Source organism: Oncorhynchus tshawytscha, unplaced genomic scaffold (assembly GCF_018296145.1).
Source record: "Oncorhynchus tshawytscha isolate Ot180627B unplaced genomic scaffold, Otsh_v2.0 Un_contig_1217_pilon_pilon, whole genome shotgun sequence".
In the NCBI taxonomy this organism is placed as follows: Eukaryota; Metazoa; Chordata; class Actinopteri; order Salmoniformes; family Salmonidae; genus Oncorhynchus; species Oncorhynchus tshawytscha.
This window is the reverse complement of record NW_024609257.1, coordinates 60001-86265: the sequence shown is the minus strand read 5'-3', so window position 1 is coordinate 86265 and position 26265 is coordinate 60001. Positions and strand designations below refer to the sequence as shown.

The 26265-nt window shown below is 47.8% G+C and overlaps 3 protein-coding genes across 13 annotated transcripts in view; all 3 read right to left on the bottom strand.

Annotated features, from left to right (window-relative positions):
• Positions 1-18607, bottom strand: part of LOC121838831 (vitamin K-dependent protein S-like) — a 45103-nt gene extending 26496 nt beyond the window's left edge. The window contains exons 1-5 of the mRNA XM_042314653.1: positions 18147-18607; positions 14675-14832; positions 11720-11741; positions 9763-9852; positions 8634-8756 (exon numbers count right to left, since the gene is read on the bottom strand). Of these exons, the coding sequence (XP_042170587.1) occupies positions 8634-8756; positions 9763-9852; positions 11720-11741; positions 14675-14832; positions 18147-18231 (478 nt within the window). The 5' untranslated portion in view covers positions 18232-18607. The remainder of the gene's footprint in view (positions 1-8633; positions 8757-9762; positions 9853-11719; positions 11742-14674; positions 14833-18146) is intronic.
• A 3711-nt stretch (positions 18608-22318) lies between these two features.
• LOC121844490 lies at positions 22319-25594 on the bottom strand. Of its 10 annotated transcripts, none has more exons than XM_042314645.1 (4): positions 25042-25594; positions 24749-24904; positions 24258-24651; positions 22319-24222 (listed from the first exon to the last, which is right to left on the bottom strand). In XM_042314645.1, exons 1-4 carry the CDS (start codon positions 25561-25563, stop codon positions 24143-24145), a joined length of 1152 nt encoding a protein of 383 aa, XP_042170579.1. In that variant the 5' UTR covers positions 25564-25594; the 3' UTR covers positions 22319-24142. The 10 variants fall into 10 exon arrangements, with proteins under 10 accessions (XP_042170579.1, XP_042170573.1, XP_042170575.1 ...); XM_042314639.1 differs by having other exon boundaries at positions 24749-24993; positions 25048-25594; XM_042314641.1 differs by having other exon boundaries at positions 24258-24742; positions 24836-24993; positions 25048-25594.
• Positions 25595-25736: 142 nt separating this feature from the next.
• The window catches only part of LOC121844491 (ras GTPase-activating protein 3-like), a 31618-nt gene continuing 31089 nt past the window's right edge, over positions 25737-26265 (bottom strand). For both annotated transcript variants that reach the window (XM_042314649.1, XM_042314650.1), the window contains one exon: positions 25737-26062. In XM_042314649.1, coding sequence (XP_042170583.1) covers positions 25987-26062 — 76 coding nt within the window. In that variant the 3' untranslated portion in view covers positions 25737-25986. The remainder of the gene's footprint in view (positions 26063-26265) is intronic.

Below are 26265 nucleotides of genomic sequence, written 5' to 3'. Positions count from 1 at the left end.
ATTAAGCCAGGACCCAGTATTAAGTAGGACCCAGTATTAAGCCAGGACCCAGTATTAAGCCAGGACCCAGTATTAAGTAGGACCCAGTATTAAGTAGGACCCAGTATTAAGTAGGACCCAGTATTATTAAGCCAGGACCCAGTAGGACCCAGTATTAAGTAGGACCCAGTATGAAGTAGGACCCAGTATTAAGTAGGACCCAGTATTAAGCCAGGACCCAGTATTAAGCCAGGACCCAGTATTAAGCCAGGACCCAGTATTAAGCCAGGACCCAGTATTAAGCCAGGACCCAGTATTAAGCCAGGACCCAGTATTAAGCCAGGACCCAGTATTAAGCCAGGACCCAGTATTAAGTAGGACCCAGTATTAAGTAGGACCCAGTATTAAGTCAGGACCCAGTATTAAGTAGGACCCAGTATTAAGCCAGGACCCAGTATTAAGTCAGGACCCAGTATTAAGTAGGACCCAGTATTAAGGCAGGACCCAGTATTAAGTAGGACCCAGTATTAAGCCAGAACCCAGTATTAAGTAGGGACCCAGTATTAAGCCAGGACCCAGTATTAAGCCAGGACCCAGTATTAGTAGGACCCAGTATTAAGCCAGGACCCAGTATTAAGCCAGGACCCAGTATTAAGCCAGGACCCAGTATTAAGTAGGACCCAGTATTAAGTAGGACCCAGTATTAAACCAGGAACCAGTATTAAGTAGGACCCAGTATTAAGCCAGGACCCAGTATTAAGTCGGACCCAGTATTAAGCCAGGACCCAGTATTAAGTAGGACCCAGTATTAAACCAGGACCCAGTATTAAGCCAGGACCCAGTATTAAGTAGGACCCAGTATTAAGCCAGGACCCAGTATTAAGCCAGGACCCAGTATTAAGCCAGGACCCAGTATTAAGTAGAACCCAGTATTAAGCCAGGACCCAGTATTAAGCCAGGACCCAGTATTAAGCCAGGACCCAGTATTAAGTAGGACCCAGTATTAAGTAGGACCCAGTATTAAGTAGGACCCAGTATTATTAAGCCAGGACCCAGTATTAAGTAGGACCCAGTATTAAGTAGGACCCAGTATTAAGTAGGACCCAGTATTAAGTAGGACCCAGTATTAAGCCAGGACCCAGTATTAAGCCAGGACCCAGTATTAAGCCAGGACCCAGTATTAAGCCAGGACCCAGTATTAAGCCAGGACCCAGTATTAAGCCAGGAACCCAGTATTAAGCCAGGACAGCCAGGACCCAGTATTAAGCCAGGACCCAGTATTAAGAGGACCCAGTATTAAGTAGGACCCAGTATTAAGTCAGGACCCAGTATTAAGTAGGACCCAGTATTAAGCCAGGACCCAGTATTAAGTCAGGACCCAGTATTAAGTAGGACCCAGTATTAAGGGACCCAGTATTAAGTAGGACCCAGTATTAAGCCAGAACCCAGTATTAAGCCAGCACCCAGTATTAAGTAGGGACCAGTATTAAGCCAGGACCCAGTATTAAGCCAGGACCCAGTATTATTAGGACCCAGTATTAAGCCAGGACCCAGTATTAAGCCAGGACCCAGTATTAAGTAGGACCCAGTATTAAGCCAGGACCCAGTATTAAGCCAGGACCCAGTATTAAGTAGGACCCAGTATTAAGTAGGACCCAGTATTAAACCAGGAACCAGTATTAAGTAGGACCCAGTATTAAGCCAGGACCCAGTATTAAGTCGGACCCAGTATTAAGCCAGGACCCAGTATTAAGTAGGACCCAGTATTAAGCCAGGACCCAGTATTAAGTAGGACCCAGTATTAAGCCAGGACCCAGTATTAAGCCAGGACCCAGTATTAAGCCAGGACCCAGTATTAAGTAGAACCCAGTATTAAGCCAGGACCCAGTATTAAGCCAGGACCCAGTATTAAGTAGGACCCAGTATTAAGCCAGGACCCAGTATTAAGTAGGACCCAGTATTAAGTAGGACCCAGTATTAAGCCAGGACCCAGTATTAAGTAGGACCCAGTATTAAGTAGGACCCAGTATGAAGTAGGACCCAGTATTAAGTAGGACCCAGTATGAAGCCAGGACCCAATATGAAAGATCTGTAGTACGGGAAACCCTGTCTGTCTGGTACCTACCATCCTCACAGCGCGGCCCTTCCAGCCTGGTCGACACTGACAGGTGAAGGAGGCCTGTCTAGCCCCAACCCTGTCTGTCTGGTACCTACCATCCTCACAGCGCGGGCCCTTCCAGCCTGGACCCAGTATTAAGCCAGGACCCAGTATTAAGCCAGAACCCAGCATTAAGCCAGGACCCAGTATTAAGTCAGGACCCAGTATTAAGTAGGACCCAGTATTAAGCCAGGACCCAGTATTAAGTCAGGACGCAGTATTAAGTAGGACCCAGTATTAAGGCAGGACCCAGTATCAAGTAGGACCCAGTATTAAGCCAGAACCCAGTATTAAGCCAGCACCCAGTATTAAGTAGGGCCCAGTATTAAGCCAGGACCCAGTATTAAGCCAGGACCCAGTATTAAGCCAGGACCCAATATTAAGTAGGACCCAGTATTAAGCCAGGACCCAGTATTAAGCCAGGACCCAGTATTAAGCCAGGACCCAGTATTAAGTAGGACCCAGTATTAAGTAGGACCCAGTATTAAGCCAGGACCCAGTATTAAGCCAGGACCCAGTATTAAGTAGGACCCAGCATTAAGCCAGGACCCAGTATTAAGCCAGGACCCAGTATTAAGTAGGACCCAGTATTAAGCCAGGACCCAGTATTAAGCCAGGACCCAGTATTAAGTAGGACCCAGTATTAAGCCAGAACCCAGTATTAAGCCAGGACCCAGTATTAAGTAGGGACCCAGTATTAAGCCAGGACCCAGTATTAAGCCAGGACCCAGTATTAAGTAGGACCCAGCATTAAGCCAGGACCCAGTATTAAGCCAGGACCCAGTATTAAGTAGAACCCAGTATTAAGCCAGGACCCAGTATTAAGCCAGGACCCAGTATTAAGCCAGGGCCCAGTATTAAGTAGGACCCAGTATTAAGCCAGGACCCAGTATTAAGTCAGGACCCAGTATTAAGTAGGACCCAGTATTAAGCCAGGACCCAGTATTAAGCCAGGACCCAGTATTAAGCCAGGAACCCAGTATTAAGCCAGGACCCAGTATTAAGCCAGGACCCAGTATTAAGCCAGGACCCAGTATTAAGCCAGGACCCAGTATTAAGCCAGGACCCAGTATTAAGCCAGGACCCAGTATTAAGCCAGAACCCAGCATTAAGCCAGGACCCAGTATTAAGTCAGGACCCAGTATTAAGTAGGACCCAGTATTAAGCCAGGACCCAGTATTAAGTCAGGACCCAGTATTAAGTAGGACCCAGTATTAAGGCAGGACCCAGTATTAAGTAGGACCCAGTATTAAGCCAGAACCCAGTATTAAGCCAGCACCCAGTATTAAGTAGGGACCAGTATTAAGCCAGGACCAGTATTAAGCCAGGACCCAGTATTAAGCCAGGACCCAGTATTAAGTAGGACCCAGTATTAAGCCAGGACCCAGTATTAAGCCAGGACCCAGTATTAAGTAGGACCCAGTATTAAGTAGGACCCAGTATTAAGGCAGAACCCAGTATTAAGCCAGGACCCAGTATTAAGTAGGACCAGTATTAAGCCAGGACCCAGTATTAAGTCAGGACCCAGTATTAAGTAGGACCCAGCATTAAGCCAGGACCCAGTATTAAGCCAGGACCCAGTATTAAGTAGGACCCAGTATTAAACCAGGACCCAGTATTAAGCCAGGACCCAGTATTAAGTAGGACCCAGTATTAAGCCAGGACCCAGTATTAAGTCAGGACCCAGTATTAAGTAGGACCCAGTATTAAGCCAGGACCCAGTATTAAGCCAGGACCCAGTATTAAGCCAGGACCCAGTATTAAGCCAGGACCCAGTATTAAGCCAGGACCCAGTATTAAGTAGGACCCAGTATTAAGCCAGGACCCAGTATTAAGCCAGGACCCAGTATTAAGCCAGGACCCAGTATTAAGTAGGACCCAGTATTAAGTAGGACCCAGTATTAAACCAGGAACCAGTATTAAGTAGGACCCAGTATTAAGCCAGGACCCAGTATTAAGTCGGACCCAGTATTAAGCCAGGACCCAGTATTAAGTAGGACCCAGTATTAAACCAGGACCCAGTATTAAGCCAGGACCCAGTATTAAGTAGGACCCAGTATTAAGCCAGGACCCAGTATTAAGCCAGGACCCAGTATTAAGCCAGGACCCAGTATTAAGTAGAACCCAGTATTAAGCCAGGACCCAGTATTAAGCCAGGACCCAGTATTAAGCCAGGACCCAGTATTAAGTAGGACCCAGTATTAAGTAGGACCCAGTATTAAGTAGGACCCAGTATTATTAAGCCAGGACCCAGTATTAAGTAGGACCCAGTATTAAGTAGGACCCAGTATGAAGTAGGACCCAGTATTAAGTAGGACCCAGTATTAAGCCAGGACCCAGTATTAAGCCAGGACCCAGTATTAAGCCAGGACCCAGTATTAAGCCAGGACCCAGTATTAAGCCAGAACCCAGTATTAAGCCAGGACCCAGTATTAAGCCAGGACCCAGTATTAAGCCAGGACCCAGTATTAAGTAGGACCCAGTATTAAGTAGGACCCAGTATTAAGTCAGGACCCAGTATTAAGTAGGACCCAGTATTAAGCCAGGACCCAGTATTAAGTCAGGACCCAGTATTAAGTAGGACCCAGTATTAAGGCAGGACCCAGTATTAAGTAGGACCCAGTATTAAGCCAGAACCCAGTATTAAGTAGGGACCCAGTATTAAGCCAGGACCCAGTATTAAGCCAGGACCCAGTATTAAGTAGGACCCAGTATTAAGCCAGGACCCAGTATTAAGCCAGGACCCAGTATTAAGCCAGGACCCAGTATTAAGTAGGACCCAGTATTAAGTAGGACCCAGTATTAAACCAGGAACCAGTATTAAGTAGGACCCAGTATTAAGCCAGGACCCAGTATTAAGTCGGACCCAGTATTAAGCCAGGACCCAGTATTAAGTAGGACCCAGTATTAAACCAGGACCCAGTATTAAGCCAGGACCCAGTATTAAGTAGGACCCAGTATTAAGCCAGGACCCAGTATTAAGCCAGGACCCAGTATTAAGCCAGACCCAGTATTAAGTAGAACCCAGTATTAAGCCAGGACCCAGTATTAAGCCAGGACCCAGTATTAAGCCAGGACCCAGTATTAAGTAGGACCCAGTATTAAGTAGGACCTAGTATTAAGTAGGACCCAGTATTATTAAGCCAGGACCCAGTATTAAGTAGGACCCAGTATTAAGTAGGACCCAGTATGAAGTAGGACCCAGTATTAAGTAGGACCCAGTATTAAGCCAGGACCCAGTATTAAGCCAGGACCCAGTATTAAGCCAGGACCCAGTATTAAGCCAGGACCCAGTATTAAGCCAGGACCCAGTATTAAGCCAGAACCCAGTATTAAGCCAGGACCCAGTATTAAGCCAGGACCCAGTATTAAGCCAGGACCCAGTATTAAGTAGGACCCAGTATTAAGTAGGACCCAGTATTAAGTCAGGACCCAGTATTAAGTAGGACCCAGTATTAAGCCAGGACCCAGTATTAAGTCAGGACCCAGTATTAAGTAGGACCCAGTATTAAGGCAGGACCCAGTATTAAGTAGGACCCAGTATTAAGCCAGAACCCAGTATTAAGCCAGCACCCAGTATTAAGTAGGGACCAGTATTAAGCCAGGACCCAGTATTAAGCCAGGACCCAATATTAAGTAGGACCCAGTATTAAGCCAGGACCCAGTATTAAGCCAGGACCCAGTATTAAGCCAGGACCCAGTATTAAGTAGGACCCAGTAAAGCCAGGACCCAGTATTAAGCCAGGACCCAGTATTAAGTAGGACCCAGTATTAAGTAGGACCCAGTATTAAACCAGGAACCAGTATTAAGTAGGACCCAGTATTAAGCCAGGACCCAGTATTAAGTCGGACCCAGTATTAAGCCAGGACCCAGTATTAAGTAGGACCCAGTATTAAGCCAGGACCCAGTATTAAGTAGGACCCAGTATTAAGCCAGGACCCAGTATTAAGCCAGGACCCAGTATTAAGCCAGGACCCAGTATTAAGTAGAACCCAGTATTAAGCCAGGACCCAGTATTAAGCCAGGACCCAGTATTAAGCCAGGACCCAGTATTAAGCCAGGACCCAGTATTAAGTAGGGCCCAGTATTAAGTAGGACCCAGTATTAAGCCAGGACCCAGTATTAAGTAGGACCCAGTATTAAGTAGGACCCAGTATGAAGTAGGACCCAGTATTAAGTAGGACCCAGTATGAAGCCAGGACCCAATATGAAAGATCTGTAGTACGGGAAACCCTGTCTGTCTGGTACCTACCATCCTCACAGCGCGGGCCCTTCCAGCCTGGTCGACACTGACAGGTGAAGGAGGCCTGTCTAGCCCCAACCCTGTCTGTCTGGTACCTACCATCCTCACAGCGCGGGCCCTTCCAGCCTGGACCCAGTATTAAGCCAGGACCCAGTATTAAGCCAGAACCCAGCATTAAGCCAGGACCCAGTATTAAGTCAGGACCCAGTATTAAGTAGGACCCAGTATTAAGCCAGGACCCAGTATTAAGTCAGGACGCAGTATTAAGTAGGACCCAGTATTAAGGCAGGACCCAGTATCAAGTAGGACCCAGTATTAAGCCAGAACCCAGTATTAAGCCAGCACCCAGTATTAAGTAGGGCCCAGTATTAAGCCAGGACCCAGTATTAAGCCAGGACCCAGTATTAAGCCAGGACCCAATATTAAGTAGGACCCAGTATTAAGCCAGGACCCAGTATTAAGCCAGGACCCAGTATTAAGCCAGGACGTATTAAGCCAGGACCCAGTATTAAGTAGGACCCAGTATTAAGTAGGACCCAGTATTAAGCCAGGACCCAGTATTAAGCCAGGACCCAGCATTAAGCCAGGACCCAGTATTAAGCCAGGACCCAGTATTAAGTAGGACCCAGTATTAAACCAGGACCCAGTATTAAGCCAGGACCCAGTATTAAGCCAGGACCCAGTATTAAGTAGGACCCAGTATTAAGCCAGGACCCAGTATTAAGTCAGGACCCAGTATTAAGTAGGACCCAGTATTAAGCCAGGACCCAGTATTAAGCCAGGACCCAGTATTAAGCCAGGACCCAGTATTAAGCCAGGACCCAGTATTAAGCCAGGACCCAGTATTAAGCCAGAACCCAGTATTAAGCCAGGACCCAGTATTAAGCCAGGACCCAGTATTAAGCCAGGACCCAGTATTAAGTAGGACCCAGTATTAAGTAGGACCCAGTATTAAGTCAGGACCCAGTATTAAGTAGGACCCAGTATTAAGCCAGGACCCAGTATTAAGTCAGGACCCAGTATTAAGTAGGACCCAGTATTAAGGCAGGACCCAGTATTAAGTAGGACCCAGTATTAAGCCAGAACCCAGTATTAAGCCAGCACCCAGTATTAAGTAGGGACCAGTATTAAGCCAGGACCCAGTATTAAGCCAGGACCCAATATTAAGTAGGACCCAGTATTAAGCCAGGACCCAGTATTAAGCCAGGACCCAGTATTAAGCCAGGACCCAGTATTAAGTAGGACCCAGTATTAAGCCAGGACCCAGTATTAAGCCAGGACCCAGTATTAAGCCAGGACCCAGTATTAAGTAGGACCCAGTATTAAGTAGGACCCAGTATTAAACCAGGAACCAGTATTAAGTAGGACCCAGTATTAAGCCAGGACCCAGTATTAAGTCGGACCCAGTATTAAGCCAGGACCCAGTATTAAGTAGGACCCAGTATTAAACCAGGACCCAGTATTAAGCCAGGACCCAGTATTAAGTAGGACCCAGTATTAAGCCAGGACCCAGTATTAAGCCAGGACCCAGTATTAAGCCAGGACCCAGTATTAAGTAGAACCCAGTATTAAGCCAGGCCCCAGTATTAAGTAGGACCCAGTATTAAGCCAGGACCCAGTATTAAACCAGGACCCAGTATTAAGTAGGACCCAGTATTAAGCCAGGACCCAGTATTAAGTAGGACCCAGTATTAAGTAGGACCCAGTATTATTAAGCCAGGACCCAGTATTAAGTAGGACCCAGTATTAAGTAGGACCCAGTATGAAGTAGGACCCAGTATTAAATAGGACCCAGTATGAAGCCAGGACCCAATATGAAATATCTGTAGTACGGGGAAACCCTGTCTGTCTGGTACCTACCATCCTCACAGCGCGGGCCCTTCCAGCCTGGTCGACACTGACAGGTGAAGGAGGCCTGTCTAACCCCAACCCTGTCTGTCTGGTACCTACCATCCTCACAGCGCGGCCCTTCCAGCCTGGTCGACACTGACAGGTGAAGGAGGCCTGTCTAACCCCAACCCTGTCTGTCTGGTACCTACCATCCTCACAGCGCGGGCCCTTCCAGCCTGGTCGACACTGACAGGTGAAGGAGGCCTGTCTAACCCCAACACTGTCTGTCTGGTACCTACCATCCTCACAGCGCGGGCCCTTCCAGCCTGGTCGACACTGACAGGTGAAGGAGGCCTGTCTAACCCCAACCCTGTCTGCCTCTGAAGGAGGCCTGTCTAACCCCAACCCTGTCTGGTACCTACCATCCTCACAGCGCGGGCCCTTCCAGCCTGGTCGACACTGACAGGTGAAGGAGGCCTGGCCATCGATGCAGCCTTCAGAACCCTCCTTGTAACACGGAAACGGAAGGCACTGGTCACTGATCTCTGCAGAACAACACAGAGGTATCATACAGGCATCCAGACAGGACTATACAGAACACAGACAGAGGTATCATACAGGGATCCAGACAGGACTATACAGAACACAGACAGAGGTATCATACAGGGATCCAGACAGGACTATACAGAACACAGACAGGTATCCAGACAGGACAGGACTATACAGAACTCATACAGGTATCCAGACAGGACAGGACTATACAGAACTCATACAGGTATCCAGACAGGACTATACAGAACTCATACAGGTATCCAGACAGGACAGGACTATACAGAACTCATACAGGTATCCAGACAGGACAGGACTATACAGAACACATACAGGTATCCAGACAGGACAGGACTATACAGAACTCATACAGGTATCCAGACAGGACAGGACTATACAGAACTCATACAGGTATCCAGACAGGACAGGACTATACAAACATACGACCCATGGGCCAGCATCCTACCCCTGAACCAGGGGGGTCAAACATTCGACCCATGGGCCAGCATCCTACCCCTAACAGGGGGTCAAACATACAACCCATGGGCCAGCATCCTACCACTAAACCAGGGGGTCAAACATTCGACCCATGGGCCAGCATCCTACCACTAAACCAGGGGGCTCAAACATACGACCCATGGGCCAGCATCCTACCACTAACCCAGGGGGGTCAAATATACGACCCGTGGGCCATTATCCTACCCCTAAACCAGGGGGTCAAACATACAACCCATGGGCCCGCATCCTACCACTAAACCAGGGGGGGTCAAACATACGACCCATGGGCCAGCATCTTACCACTAAACCAGGGGGGTCAAACATACGACCCATGGGCCCGCATCCTACCACTAAACCAGGGGGGTCAAATATACGACCCATGGGCCAGCATCCTGGCAGACTACATGAGGCCGGTGGGGAATTATTTTAGTTGACAACCCTTCTCTAAACCAACCTGTAGCCCTGACCTCTGAACCCCAACAACCGTCTCTAACCTTTACCAACCTTTGACACAGGTTCTGAGGTTTGAAGGGACGTTGGAGTCTCCAGAGTTCTGGTTGTTGATGCCCACACGATGTGAACCCAGACAAAGAAATACAACACAGTGGGGTTATATTGGCTGACATCAGACAACAACACAGTGGGGTTATATTAGCTGACATCAGTCATATCATCAGACAACAACACAGTGGGGTTATATTAGCTGACATCAGACAGACAGACAACAACACAGTGGGGTTATATTAGCTGACATCAGACAGACAGACAACAACACAGTGGGGTTATATTAGCTGACATCAGACAGACAGACAACAACACAGTGGGGTTATATTAGCTGACATCAGTCATATCATCAGACAACAACACAGTGGGGTTATATTAGCTGACATCAGTCAGACAGACAACAACACAGTGGGGTTATATTAGCTGACATCAGTCATATCATCAGACAACAACACAGTGGGGTTATATTAGCTGACATCAGTCATATCATCAGACAACAACACAGTGGGGTTATATTAGCTGACATCAGACAGACAACACAGTGGGGTTATATTAGCTGACATCAGACAACAACACAGTGGGGTTATATTAGCTGACATCAGTCATATCATCAGACAACAACACAGTTGGGTTATATTAGCTGACATCAGTCAGACAGACAACAACACAGTGGGGTTATATTAGCTGACATCAGACAGACAACACAGTGGGGTTATATTAGCTGACATCAGACAGACAACAACACAGTGGGGTTATATTAGCTGACATCAGACAGACAACACAGTGGGGTTATATTAGCTGACATCAGTCAGACAGACAACAACACAGTATCATGACATCAGACAGACAGACAACAACACAGTGGGGTTATATTAGCTGACATCAGTCAAACATCAGACAACAACACAGTGGGGTTATATTAGCTGACATCAGACAGACAACAACACAGTGGGGTTATATTAGCTGACATCAGTCAGATCAGACAACAACACAGTGGGGTTATATTAGCTGACATCAGACAGACAACAACACAGTGGGGTTATATTAGCTGACATCAGACAACAACACAGTGGGGTTATATTAGCTGACATCAGTCAAATCATCAGACAACAACACAGTGGGGTTATATTAGCTGACATCAGACAGACAACAACACAGTGGGGTTATATTAGCTGACATCAGTCATATCATCAGACAACAACACAGTGGGGTTATATTAGCTGACATCAGTCAGACAACAACACAGTGGGGTTATATTAGCTGACATCAGTCATATCATCAGACAACAACACAGTGGGGTTATATTAGCTGACATCAGACAGACAGACAACAACACAGTGGGGTTATATTAGCTGACATCAGTCATATACATCAGACAACAACACAGTGGGGTTATATTAGCTGACATCAGACAGACAACAACACAGTGGGGTTATATTAGCTGACATCAGTCAGACAGACAACAACACAGTGGGGTTATATTAGCTGACATCAGTCAGACAACAACACAGTGGGGTTATATTAGCTGACATCAGACAACAACAACAGTGGGGTTATATTAGCTGACATCAGACAGACAACAACACAGTGGGGTTATATTAGCTGACATCAGTCATATCATCAGACAACAACACAGTGGGGTTATATTAGCTGACATCAGACAGACAGACAGACAACACAGTGGGGTTATATTAGCTGACATCAGACAACAACACAGTGGGGTTATATTAGCTGACATCAGTCATATCATCAGACAACAACACAGTGGGGTTATATTAGCTGACATCAGACAGACAACAACACAGTGGGGTTATATTAGCTGACATCAGTCACATGATAACTCATTGAGGAACGGGTGGCTGAGGGTCAGCTAGATTCTATATCGCTAGATGTTGTTAATGGAAACATGTCTGAAAACAGGACTTCAACAGAGTGCAGAAGGGTTGAAACTCACAGACATATTGAGGATAGAAGTGTTCCTGTAAAAAGAGAGGAGACATTATTAGCAGACGCCTCGTGTCTGTCTGGGTTCTTCAACCAGTCAACAGCTTGAGGTCAACGTCCCGCTCCATCCCACTCAGCTACGTCAACACTAGTCAACGTCCCGCTCCATCCCACTCAGCTACGTCAACACTAGTCAACGTCCCCATCTCCATCCCACTCAGCTACGTCAACACTAGTCAACGTCCCCCATCCATCCCACTCAGCTACGTCAACACTAGTCAACGTCCCGCTCCATCCCACTCAGCTACGTCAACACTCAGTCAACGTCCCCGCTCCATCCCACTCAGCTACGTCAACACTAGTCAACGTCCCTCCATCCATCCCACTCAGCTACGTCAACACTAGTCAACGTCCCCGCTCCATCCCACTCAGCTACGTCAACACTAGTCAACGTCCCCCTCCATCCCACTCAGCTACGTCAACACTAGTCAACGTCCCCGCTCCATCCCACTCAGCTACGTCAACACTAGTCAACGTCCCGCTCCATCCCACTCAGCTACGTCAACACTAGTCAACGTCCCGCTCCATCCCACTCAGCTACGTCAACACTAGTCAACGTCCCGCTCCATCCCACTCAGCTACGTCAACACTAGTCAACGTCGCCCGCTCCATCCCACTCAGCTACGTCAACACTAGTCAACGTCCCGCTCCATCTCAGCTACGTCAACACTAGTCAACGTCCCCGCTCCATCCCACTCAGCTACGTCAACACTAGTCAACGTCCCCGCTCCATCCCACTCAGCTACGTCAACACTAGTCAACGTCCCGCTCCATCCCACTCAGCTACGTCAACACTAGTCAACGTCCCCGCTCCATCCCACTCAGCTACGTCAACACTAGTCAACGTCCCGCTCCATCCCACTCAGCTACGTCAACGTCCCGCTCCATCCCACTCAGCTACGTCAACACTAGTCAATGCGGGAAACCTCACGGCGTAAACAAACACATGATGGGGAGAACAGTTCAATGACCTGAGTCTGTTACACGCAGACACACACACACACACACACACTCTCCCCGGTCCCTCCTGACATGACCATCTAGTGACTACACTCTCCCTCTCCCCAGGTCCCTCCTGACATGACCATCTAGTGACTACACTCTCCCTCTCCCCAGGTCCCTCCTGCATGACCATCTAGTGACTACACTCTCCCTCTCCCCAGGTCCCTCCTGACATGACCATCTAGTGACTACCCTCCCCTCTCCCCAGGTCCCTCCTGACATGACCATCTAGTGACTACACTCTCCCTCTCCCCAGGTCCCTCCTGACATGACCATCTAGTGACTACACGTCCCTCTCCCCAGGTCCCTCCTGACATGACCATCTAGTGACTACACCATCCCTCTCCCCAGGTCCCTCCTGACATGACCATCTAGTGACTCCACTCTCCCTCTCCCCAGGTCCCTCCTGACATGACCATCTAGTGACTCCTCCTCCCCCAGGTCCCTCCTGACATGACCATCTAGTGACTACACTCTCCCTCCATCCCCAGGTCCCTCCTGACATGACCATCTAGTGACTACCCTCTCCCTCTCCCCAGGTCCCTCCTGACATGACCATCTAGTGACTACACTCTCCCTCCCCCAGGTCCCTCCTGACATGACCATCTAGTGACTACACTCTCCCCAGGTCCCTCCTGACATGACCATCTAGTGACTACCCTCTCCCTCTCCCCAGGTCCCTCCTGACATGACTATCTAGTGACTACCCTCTCCCCTCTCTCCAGGTCCCTCCTGACATGACCATCTAGTGACTACCCTCCATCCCTCTCCCCAGGTCCCTCCTGACATGACCATCTAGTGACTACCCTCTCCCTCTCCCCAGGTCCCTCCTGACATGACCATCTAGTGACTACACTCTCCCCAGGTCCCTCCTGACATGACCAGTCTAGTGACTACCCTCTCCCTCTCCCCAGGTCCCTCCTGACATGACCATCTAGTGTCTACCCTCTCCCTCTCCCCAGGTCCCTCCTGACATGACCATCTAGTGACTACACTCTCCCTCTCCCCAGGTCCCTCCTGACATGACCATCTAGTGACTACCCTCTCCCTCTCCCCAGGTCCCTCCTGACATGACCATCTAGTGACTACTCTCTCCCTCTCCCCAGGTCCCTCCTGACATGACCATCTAGTGACTACCCTCTCCCCAGGTCCCTCCTGACATGACCATCTAGTGACTACCCTCTCCCTCTCCCCAGGTCCCTCCTGACATGACCATCTAGTGACTACCCTCTCCCTCTCCCCAGGTCCCTCCTGACATGACCATCTAGTGACTACCCTCTCCCTCGGTCCCTCCTGACATGACCATCTAGTGACTACCCTCTCCCCAGGTCCCTCCTGACATGACCATCTAGTGACTACCCTCTCCCTCTCCCCAGGTCCCTCCTGACATGACCATCTAGTGACTACCCTCTCCCTCTCCCCAGGTCCCACCTGACATGACCATCTAGTGACTACCCTCTCCCCAGGTCCCTCCTGACATGACCATCTAGTGTCTACCCTCTCCCTCTCCCCAGGTCCCTCCTGACATGACCATCTAGTGACTACCCTCTCCCCAGGTCCCTCCTGACATGACCATCTTGTGACTATCCTCTCTCTCTCTCCCCAGGTCCCTCCTGACATGACCATCTAGTGACTACCCTCTCCCTCTCCCCAGGTCCCTCCTGACATGACCATCTAGTGTCTACCCTCTCCCTCTCCCCAGGTCCCTCCTGACATGACCATCTAGTGTCTACCCTCTCCCTCTCCCCAGGTCCCTCCTGACATGACCATCTAGTGACTACCCTCTCCCTCTCCCCAGGTCCCTCCTGACATGACCATCTTGTGACTATCCTCTCTCTCCCCCCAGGTCCCTCCTGACATGACCATCTTGTAAGTAGTGTGCCAAGGGCCCTCAGGAGCCACTCACCGTCTCTGGGTAGTTCTCAAAGATCTCCCTCGCCTCCTCCTTGTTGCACAGCTCCTCGATACATTCTCTCTCCAGGTTACCTTTCTTACTCTCCTCAAACATGGAGTTGGCCCTGCGGTGCCGAGACAGAAACTGGGAGGCCCTGTTCTGAGTTAGGACTGGAGACACACACGTGTAACTGGGTTGGTTATGTTTCACTTGCAACTCCAGAAATATGTATTCAATGTTCAATGCGTTTCTATTGGTTGTGTTGGACGGACGCTGAGAGACAAGGATGCAAGTACAGGGAGTCAACAGTTAATAAACAAGGGGAGTTAACAGTTAATAAACAAGGGAGTTAACAGTTAATAAACAAGGGAGTCAACAGTTAATAAACAAGGGAGTTAACAGTTAATAAACAAGGGGAGTCAACAGTTAATAAACAAGGGAGTCAACAGTTAATAAACAAGGGGAGTTAATAAACAAGGGGAGTTAACAGTTAATAAACAAGGGGAGTCAGTTAATAAACAAGTCAACAGTTAATAAACAAGGGAGTTAACAGTTAATAAACAAGGGGAGTCAACAGTTAATAAACAAGGGGAGTCAACAGTTAATAAACAAGGGGAGTTAACAGTTAATAAACAAGGGAGTCAACAGTTAATAAACAAGGGGAGTCAACAGTTAATAAACAAGGGGAGTCAACAGTTAATAAACAAGAGGAGTTAACAGTTAATAAACAAGGGAGTCAACAGTTAATAAACAAGGGGAGTCAACAGTTAATAAACAAGGGGAGTCAACAGTTAATAAACAACGGACAAGAAACAAACAAGGACCGCGTCTGGACAAGGGATAAAAACACAACGACGATAATGCTGACACGAGGAACAAACTGAGGAACAAACTGAGGAACAGACAGATATAGATAGAATATAGAAGGGGCAATCAACAAAATGAAGGAGTCCAGGTGAGTCCAATGAGAGCTGATGCATGTAATGATGGTGGCAGGTGTCTGTAATGATGGGCAGCCTGGCGCCCTCGAGCACCAGAGACGGGGAGTGGGAGCAGGCGTGTCAGGTTGGATGAATTTACATATCAATTAGGTGTCATGATATCTGCGACACTTGCAGATAGGGGGAGATTACAAAACGTAAATTCCTCCCAGTCTGATATTACCACTTCAAGTTTTTTAAATTTATTTTTAATTTCACCTTTATTTAACCAGGTAGGCCAGTTGAGAACAAGTTCTCATTTGCAACTGCGACCTGGCCAAGATAAAGCATAGCAGTGTGAGCAGACAACACAGAGTTACACATGGAATAAACAATTAACAAGTCAATAACATAGTAGAAAACAAAGGGGGGAGTCTATATACAATGTGTGCAAAAGGCATGAGGAGGTAGGCGAATAATTACAATTTTGCAGATTAACACTGGAGTGATAAATGATCAGATGGTCATGTACAGGTAGAGATATTGGTGTGCAAAAGAGCAAGTAAATAAATAAAAACAGTATGGGGATGAGGTAGGTGAAAATGGGTGGGCTATTTACCGATGGACTATGTACAGCAGCAGCGATCGGTTAGCTGCTCAGATAGCTGATGTTTGAAGTTGGTGAGGGAGATAAAAGTCTCCAACTTCAGCGATTTTTGCAATTCGTTCCAGTCACAGGCAGCAGAGTACTGGAACGAAAGGCGGCCAAATGAGGTGTTGGCTTTAGGGATGATCAGTGAGATACACCTGCTGGAGCGCGTGCTACGGATGGGTGTTGCCATCGTGACCAGTGAACTGAGATAAGGCGGAGCTTTACCTAGCATGGACTTGTAGATGACCTGGAGCCAGTGGGTCTGGCGACGAATATGTAATGAGGGCCAGCCGACTAGAGCATACAGGTCGCAGTGGTGGGTGGTATAAGGTGCTTTAGTGACAAAACGGATGGCACTGTGAAGTGTAACAGTATAGCTTCCATCCCTCTCCTCGCCCCTACCTGGGCTCGTACCAGGAACACATCGACAACAGCCACCCTCGAAGCATCGTCACCCATCGCTCCAGAGCAAAGGGAAACAACTACTTCAGGGTCTCAGAGCGAGTGACGTCACCGATTGAAACGCTATTAGCGCGCCACCGCTAACTAAGCTAGCCATTTCACATGGGTTACACCAGCATTAGGTCCCGTTCTGAAACACTGTATTCTATTTTTAGATGTGCAAAGTGTAGGAGTTCACTAGGTACATGTCCAGATGTATACAGTACATGTATAGTACCTGTTAGATATTGAGGGGCTTCCTGGGATGTCCTTATTATTTAATGTTATTACTGTCAAACTGAGTTAGCTAGCATGCTCTAATTACAATGGTCACCTTAGCTCCCTGCTTAATACTGATATTGACATGCAAGCGGAGGAATCACGAATGTTCGGCCGTCAACATACTGGTTGATTCCTGCACATCTAACTGTGTTTCCTTCTGTCTACAGTCAGAATAAACACCAAATCAACTGTGTGATCGATGGCAGGGACCGTCCTTTCTTTAAAAACAAAACAAAAACACAACGCAAGAAGTTACGAAGTACCGATGACGTCCGTTACACTCACACAACACGTGTTTAATTACGTCGTTATTACAATGTGATGACTGGGGGGAGTATGGGGTTTGGGGGAGTGACTGGGTATCGTTATTACAATGTGATGACTGGGGGGAGTATGGGGTTTGGGGGGGAGTGACTGGGGGTTATTACAATGTGATGACTGGGGTGGGGTTTGGGGGAGTGACTGGGGGGGGAGTATCGGGTTTTACAATGTGATGACTGGGGGGAGTATGGGGTTTGTGTGAATGGTGTATGTGACCACATAGGAATCTATATTGATATTATAAACATGATTTGATGGATGAATCATTTGGATCAAACTGTAGATTAAACGGATTAGTAAACAGTCCCATTTCAACAGGTCTTTGTTCTTGTTTTAGCAGGGTATTACCCCCCCCCCAACACGTGGTCTTATTTAAATGATTTAAAGCAATTTTGATTAAAAAAAAACTAAACATAAATAATCTAGGAGGTGTCACTCATCTTCCAGGACTGCAGGAACAGTGTAAAAACATCCGATCACCTTTTGTTGCCTTTTTGTCGACATACGCAGCTCAAAACACGTTTCAGACTTTATAACATGTTGTGGAAAGTAGCGTTGGCTTCGGCGCATTAAAGTTGTCTTTTAGTAACAAGTTACCATTAATTCGTTGGCTTCGGCGCATTAAAGTTGTCTTTTAGTAACAAGTTACCATTAATTCGTTGGCTTTGACGGATATAAATTGTATTTTAGTATGGAAGTTACCATTAATTATTTGGCTTTGACGGATATAAATTGTATTTTAGTATGTACATTACCGTTAATTCTTTGGGAAAAGAAAAACACCAAACATACACCCCCTGATCTTGTGTAAAAGCGTAAAGTCCATTTTTCCGTTATCCAACATAAAGTAAAATAAAGTTCCACTTACATCGATGAGCATCGCAAAGCGCCACCAGAAAGATGAAACAAGCCACCGATTCTCCTAATAAACTATGTTTATTTCTCCACATCATAAAACCGATCCTCGGAACAGCTCAGGTCCGCGACAAAAACTTTAATCTTCCCGAAAATGTTTTCGCCTGTTCAGTGGAGAGGGAGCTGGGACTGGACCGGGAGCGGAGAGAGGAGAGGAGGGAGACGTGTGTGTCGTGAACAACATTAACATGAGCAACAAAACTGGAATCGGCGTTAAGCCTTCAAAATACAATACAAATATATATATTCACAAAAGCAGTGCACTGGGTCTGTATAGATCCGTTTGAGTCCATGTTCTCTTGATAAGTGCATAAATTGGACCGTTTTCCTGTCCTATTAAACATTCAAAATGAAACCAGTACTTGTCAGGAAAAATGTATGGAGTTTAAAAAACAACAACATTATTTTCTTTAGGAATGTAATTCAGTAAAAGTAAATGTAGTCAAAAATGTAAATAGTAAAGTCAAGTACAGATACCCAGAAAAACACACAGAACACAACTGTTTGGCTTTAAGAGCTACAATAGTAATATGGGTGTGTAACGGATGTGAAACGGCTAGCTAGTTAGCGGTGGTGCGCGCTAAATAGCGTTTCGTGGGTGACTGTTGTTGATGTGTGCAGAGGGTCCCTGGTTCGCGCCTGGGTATGGGCGAGGGGACGGTCTAAAGTTATACTGTCACATATGAATAGTCTCCCCAGTTGTGTTCTGTGAGTGTCAGTGATTAGGCTCATACCCCATTTAATGGACCCACGATCCATAGATAAGGCTGTACATTGCAATATACCGACTGAGCACACACTGGTTGTTCTATAACAACATTCCAACCGCGTTTAGCATTATCTAGTACAAGTGTGGAATGATTCCAAAAATAGCATCCGTTTCAGTGGGGGACTTTTATTTTGAAGGTGAACCGACCATTCCACTGTTGTTGACCCCGCAAATGTTGTTCACGACACACTGGTGTTACGGGGTGGAGGTGACAGAGGGAGCGATGTTACTCTCTGCTCTACAAACATACACTGTGCTGCCTGCCCTGTTTTGCTGCTGGGACTTTGAGTTGAGGACAGTATTTGAACCCCTGACTAGTGGCCCTGGAATATTGTAGATAAACAGAGACAGTTTTTACATTCCTGACCAGAGGCCCTGGTCGACTGCAGAGGAACAGAGGAACAGAGACAGTATTTAAACCCCTGACTAGAGACCCTGGTAGACTGTAGAGGAATAGAGACTGTATTTAAACCCCTGACTAGAGACCCTGGAATAGACTGCAGTAGATAGAGGAACAGAGACAGTTTTTAAACCCCTGACTAGAGACCCTGGTAGACTGTAGAGGAATAGAGACTGTATTTAAACCCCTGACTAGAGACCCTGGTAGACTGTAGAGGAATAGAGACTGTATTTAAACCCCTGACTAGAGACCCTGGTAGACTGCAGAGGAACAGAGGAACAGAGACTGTATTTAAACCCCTGACTAGAGACCCTGGTAGACTGTAGAGGAATAGAGACTGTATTTAAACCCCTGACTAGAGACCCTGGTAGACTGCAGAGGAACAGAGACTGTATTTAAACCCCTGACTAGAGACCCTGGTAGACTGCAGAGGAACAGAGGAACAGAGACCGTATTTAAACCCCTGACTAGAGACCCTGGTAGACTGCAGAGGAACAGAGGAATAGAGACTGTATTTAAACCCCTGACTAGAGACCCTGGTAGACTGCAGAGGAACAGAGGAATAGAGACTGTATTTAAACCCCTGACTAGAGGCCCTGGTAGACTACAGAGGAATAGAGACTGTATTTAAACCCGACTAGAGACCCTGGTAGACTGCAGAGGAACAGAGGAATAGAGACTGTATTTAAACCCCTGACTAGAGACCCTGGTAGACTGCAGAGGAACAGAGACTGTATTTAAACCCCTGACTAGAGACCCTGGTAGACTGTAGAGGAATAGAGACAGTATTTAAACCCCTGACTAGAGACCCTGGTAGACTGTAGAGGAATAGAGACTGTATTTAAACCCCTGACTAGAGACCCTGGTAGACTGCAGAGGAACAGAGACCGTATTTAAACCCCTGACTAGAGACCCTGGTAGACTGCAGAGGAACAGAGACCATATTTAAACCCCTGACTAGAGATCCTGGTAGACTGCAGAGACAGTATTTAAACCCCTGACAAGAGGGGGGATGGTTTCAGATGTTTAGATACTGTATGGAGAGGTTCCAGATGTTTAGATACTGTATGAAGAGGTTCCAGATGTTTAGATACTGTATGGAGAGGTTCCAGATGTTTAGATACTGTATGAAGAGGTTCCAGATGTTTAGATACTGTATGGAGAGGTTCCAGATGTTTAGATACTGTATGGAGAGGTTCCAGATGTTTAGATACTGTATGGAGAGGTTCCAGATGTTTAGATACTGTATGGAGAGGTTCCAGATGTTTAGATACTGTATGGAGAGGTTCCAGATGTTTAGATACTGTATGGAGAGGTTCCAGATGTTTAGATACTGTATGGAGAGGTTCCAGATGTTTAGATACTGTATGGAGAGGTTCCAGATGTTTAGATACTGTATGGAGAGGTTCCAGATGTTTAGATACTGTATGGAGAGGTTCCAGATGTTTAGATACTGTATGGAGAGGTTCCAGATGTTTTCAGAAGATAGGCAGGGACTGCTGTTCTTGCTTCAGGGGACGTTCCAATATGCATACATACAAGCACACACTACACACGCACTACACACACACTTTCTCTCTCACGCACTCCATTATAAATTATCACATTGACGGGACACACTGCAAGTTTATGGCCAAATAGTACCATCAATACACACATCTGTGACCTTTCAACTCCTTGGTTTCCCCCCGTCTTGGTTTGACCAATCAAAAGGACAGATCCTTCAATGAACACTTGGGCTTTCCGTACTACAAGAAACAGACTAACCTCAGAACACTTTCCAGCAGCATACCACCCTGCATACCACTGCTGGCTTGCTTCTGAAGCTAAACCGGGTTGGTCCTGGTCAGCAGCATACCACCCTGCATACCACTGCTGGCTTGCTTCTGAAGCTAAACCGGGTTGGTCCTGGTCAGCAGCATACCATCCTGCATACCACTGCTGGCTTGCTTCTGAAGCTAAACCGGGTTGGTCCTGGTCAGCAGCATACCACCCTGCATACCACTGCTGGCTTGCTTCTGAAGCTAAACCGGGTTGGTCCTGGTCAGCAGCATACCACCCTGCATACCACTGCTGGCTTGCTTCTGAAGCTAAACCGGGTTGGTCCTGGTCAGCAGCATACCACCCTGCATACCACTGCTGGCTTGCTTCTGAAGCTAAACCGGGTTGGTCCTGGTCAGCAGCATACCACCCTACATACCACTGCTGGCTTGCTTCTGAAGCTAAGCAGGGTTGGTCCTGGTCAGTTCCTGGATGGGAGACCAAATGCTTCTGGAAGTGGTGTTGGAGGGCCAGTAGGAGGCACTCTTTCCTCTGGTCTAAAAATATAACCCAATACCCCAGGGCAGTGATTGGGGACACTGCCCTGTGGGACTGCCCTGGGACGTTAAATGGGTGTTCTGACTCTCTGAGGTCATTAAAGATCCCATGGCACTTATCATTAGAGTAGAGGTAAGAGTAGAGTAGGGGTGTTAACCCTGGTGTCCTGGCTAAATTCTCAATCTGGCCCTCCAACCATCACAGTCACCTAATAATCCCCAGTTTACAATTGGCTCATTCATCCCCCTCCTCTCCCCTGTAACTATTCCCCAGGTTGTTGCTGTAAATGAGAATGTGTTCTCAGTCCACTCACCTGGTAAAATAACAGATAAATACATTTTAAAAACCTCCTACAAGACATTGTGAATGAAAGCCACTCAGACAACAACCGGTTTGCCTTCATTTAGTTATTTCCAGGACAAAACAAGCTCATTTTAAACCATTCAGTTGTTCTGTACAGAGATACATAATAATGTCTTAATACTCTTGATATATTTATACAAAATACACTGTTGTCCTTTAGAAGGGGCGTTTCAGAAGAGAAAATTCCTGTAAAGGTGATGAGGGTTATATTTTTTTAGGGGGACAATTTGAAGATGCTAGTCTGAAGATATAAAACACAAGGAGCATTAAAGTACAGACTATTCTGTAGGACAAGACGCTAGTCTGAAGATATAAAACACACTCAATGTTGAGGACCATCAAACATTTTTTGTTTTAAACCCACAAAGATAGAAAATATACATTTGTAGCAATTGGCATTATGGTTTTTAAATAGGTTGTGGTGTGGAGATATACAAAGATATCTCAGCAACACATATGACTTGGTTCAGAAATACAGATGTAGAAAATATAGTCTGGGTACCAGCCTGTTTATCTAGCTTTCCATTAGGAAACAACGACATGGGAGTGGAATGTTATCTAACCAGACCGGTAGCCAGACTACAGAAGACTGTCTGCCATCATGGAAGACTCTGTACCCAACAACACCCACGGACTACAGAGAGAATGGATGCCCAGCTAGTTCTGTTGGTTTGAACATAGCAACCTGTCACCGGGTTAGTTCTGTTGGTTTGGACATAGCAACCTGTCACCGGGTTAGTTCTGTTGGTTTGGACATAGCAACCAGTCACTGGGTTAGTTCTGTTGGTTTGGACATAGCAACCTGTCACCGGGTTAGTTCTGTTGCTTTGGACATAGCAACCAGTCACCGGGTTAGTTCTGTTGGTTTGGACATATCAACCAGTCACAGGGTTAGTTCTGTTGGTTTGGACATATCAACCTGTCACCGGGTTAGTTCTGTTGGTTTGGACATAGCAACCTGTCACCGGGTTAGTTCTGTTGGTTTGGACATAGCAACCAGTCACAGGGTTAGTTCTGTTGCTTTGGACATAGCAACCAGTCACAGGGTTAGTTCTGTTGGTTTGGACATAGCAACCTGTCACCGGGTTAGTTCTGTTGGTTTGGACATAGCAACCTGTCACAGGGTTAGTTCTGTTGGTTTGGACATAGCAACCAGTCACAGGGTTAGTTCTGTTGGTTTGGACATAGCAACCAGTCACCGGGTTAGTTCTGTTGGTTTGGACATAGCAACCTGTCACCGGGTTAGTTCTGTTGGTTTGGACATAGCAACCTGTCACCGGGTTAGTTCTGTTGGTTTGGACATAGCAACCTGTCACAGGGTTAGTTCTGTTGGTTTGGACATATCAACCAGTCACAGGGTTAGTTCTGTTGGTTTGGACATATCAACCTGTCACCGGGTTAGTTCTGTTGGTTTGGACATAGCAACCTGTCACCGGGTTAGTTCTGTTGGTTTGGACATATCAACCAGTCACAGGGTTAGTTCTGTTGGTTTGGACATAGCAACCTGTCACCGGGTTAGTTCTGTTGGTTTGGACATAGCAACCTGTGACCAGGTTAGTTCTGTTGGTTTGGACATAGCAACCAGTCACCGGGTTAGTTCTGTTGGTTTGGACATAGCAACCAGTCACAGGGTTAGTTCTGTTGCTTTGGACATAGCAACCAGTCACCGGGTTAGTTCTGTTGCTTTGAACATATCAACCAGTCACCGGGTTAGTTCTGTTGCTTTGGACATAGCAACCAGTCACAGGGTTAGTTCTGTTGGTTTGGACATATCAACCTGTCACCGGGTTAGTTCTGTTGGTTTGGACATAGCAACCAGTCACCGGGTTAGTTCTGTTGCTTTGGACATAGCAACCCGTCACCGGGTTAGTTCTGTTGCTTTGGACATAGCAACCAGTCACCGGGTTAGTTCTGTTGCTTTGGACATAGCAACCAGTCACCGGGTTAGTTCTGTTGCTTTGGACATAGCAACCCGTCACCGGGTTAGTTCTGTTGCTTTGGACATAGCAACCAGTCACCGGGTTAGTTTAGTTGGTTTCCCACAATGCAGAGAGTGAACCATAATGGCCGTACCTTCCATAGGCCCTGGACCTGACCATTAACTAGATTCACAGCAGGAGAAATCTGAGGGAATGCATACACAACTGGGATTTGTAGTTCTGACCCAGGGACAGGGTACAGGCCAGGAGGCAGCAGAGTTCTGACCCAGGGACCAGGCCAGGAGGCAGCAGAGTTCTGACCCAGACCAGGAGGCAGCAGAGTTCTGACCCAGACCAGGAGGCAGCAGAGTTCTGACCCAGGGACAGGGTACAGGCCAGGAGGCAGCAGAGTTCTGACCCAGACCAGGAGGCAGCAGAGTTCTGACCCAGGGACCAGGCCAGGAGGCAGCAGAGTTCTGACCCAGACCAGGAGGCAGCAGAGTTCTGACCCAGGGACAGGGTACAGGCCAGGAGGCAGCAGAGTTCTGACCCAGACCAGGAGGCAGCAGAGTTCTGACCCAGGGACCAGGCCAGGAGGCAGCAGAGTTCTGACCCAGACCAGGAGGCAGCAGAGTTCTGACCCAGGGACAGGGTACAGGCCAGGAGGCAGCAGAGTTCTGACCCAGACCAGGAGGCAGCAGAGTTCTGACCCAGACCAGGAGGCAGCAGAGTTCTGACCCAGGGACAGGGTACAGGCCAGGAGGCAGCAGAGTTCTGACCCAGACCAGGAGGCAGCAGAGTTCTGACCCAGGGACAGGGTACAGGCCAGGAGGCAGCAGAGTACCCAGACCAGGAGGCAGCAGAGTTCTGACCCAGGGACAGGGTACAGGCCAGGAGGCAGCAGAGTTCTGACCCAGACCAGGAGGCAGCAGAGTTCTGACCCAGGGACAGGGTACAGGCCAGGAGGCAGTAGAGTTCTGACCCAGGGACAGGAGGCAGCAGAGTTCTGACCCAGGGACAGGGTACAGGCCAGGAGGCAGCAGAGTTCTGACCCAGACCAGGAGGCAGGGGTTCTGACCCAGACCAGGAGGCAGCAGGGTTCTGACCCAGGGACAGGGTACAGGCCAGGAGGCAGCAGGGTTCTGACCCAGGGACAGGCTACAGGCCAGGAGGCAGCAGGGTTCTGACCCAGGGACAGGGTACAGGCCAGGAGGCAGCAGGGTTCTGACCCAGGGACAGGGTACAGGCCAGGAGGCAGCAGAGTTCTGACCCAGGGACAGGGTACAGGCCAGGAGGCAGCAGGGTTCTGACCCAGGGACAGGGTACAGGCCAGGAGGCAGCAGGGTTCTGACCCAGGGACAGGGTACAGGCCAGGAGGCAGCAGAGTTCTGACCCAGGGACAGGGTACAGGCCAGGAGGCAGCAGGGTTCTGACCCAGGGACAGGCTACAGGCCAGGAGGCAGCAGGGTTCTGACCCAGGGACAGGGTACAGGCCAGGAGGCAGCAGGGTTCTGACCCAGGGACAGGGTACAGGCCAGGAGGCAGCAGGGTTCTGACCCAGGGACAGGGTACAGGAGTGCGGGGGGGTAAACACATACATAGTCGGACGTGACCCCAAGTGAACAGTCTTTCAACCTAGAGTTTGGTCTGTGTGACTTGAAATACAAAGGCATGGGTTGTTTTCACACCAGGAATACACCACTTAAACCATTTCGTTATCAAACATTACAAAAACATGAGCAATAAAATAAGATAGTTTCAGGTTTCAGAACGTGCTGAGGCAGTAGCTTTATGTCCGTTGTGGTGCGGGTTAAAGTGCGTGGTCACTGGTACACCAACAGTCCAGAGCATTGTGTTGTAGCACATCATCATAGACTATTCCATTAGACCTCGGCTCTGAGCGTCCGTGTTCTGAAAGATGCACCATGGGAAGCCGTGGACCAGGAGTAACCAGGAAGTGTTGCTAGGTCTCAGGTTATCGGGGCGGAGCTCTGCGCTTCATGGCAGTGGTTGGTGGGCGGGGCTAGATGGAGTAGGTGGAGCTCTCAGACTGTTGGTGGATGTAACACTGAAAACTCTTGTCTCCGATTGGATGATCCCTGCGGAACACAGAGAAGAGGGGTGTGGTCAGGAGGGTGAAATGTTACAGAACATTATTACAGAGTGACTGTGAGTGTGTATGTGTGTGTGTGTGTGTGTGTGTGTGTGTGTGTGTGTGTGTGTGTGTGTGTGTGTGTGTGTGTGTGTGTGTGTGTGTGTGTGTGTGTGTGTGTGTGTGTGTGTGTGTGTGTGTGTGTGTGTG

Excerpts from the sequence above, each read along its gene's own strand:
- LOC121844490 (XM_042314638.1), bottom strand. The coding sequence starts at position 25,563 with ATGTATGTGTTTACCCCCCCGCACTCCTGTACCCTGTCCCTGGGTCAG. Across the intron at positions 24,994-25,047 it reads CAGAACCCTGCTGCCTCCTG|GCCTGTACCCTGTCCCTGGG; the intron begins GTCTGGGTCAGA and ends TGCTGCCTCCTG. Across the intron at positions 24,223-24,257 it reads CTCTGCTGCCTCCTGGCCTG|TACCCTGTCCCTGGGTCAGA; the intron begins GTCCCTGGGTCA and ends CCTCCTGGCCTG.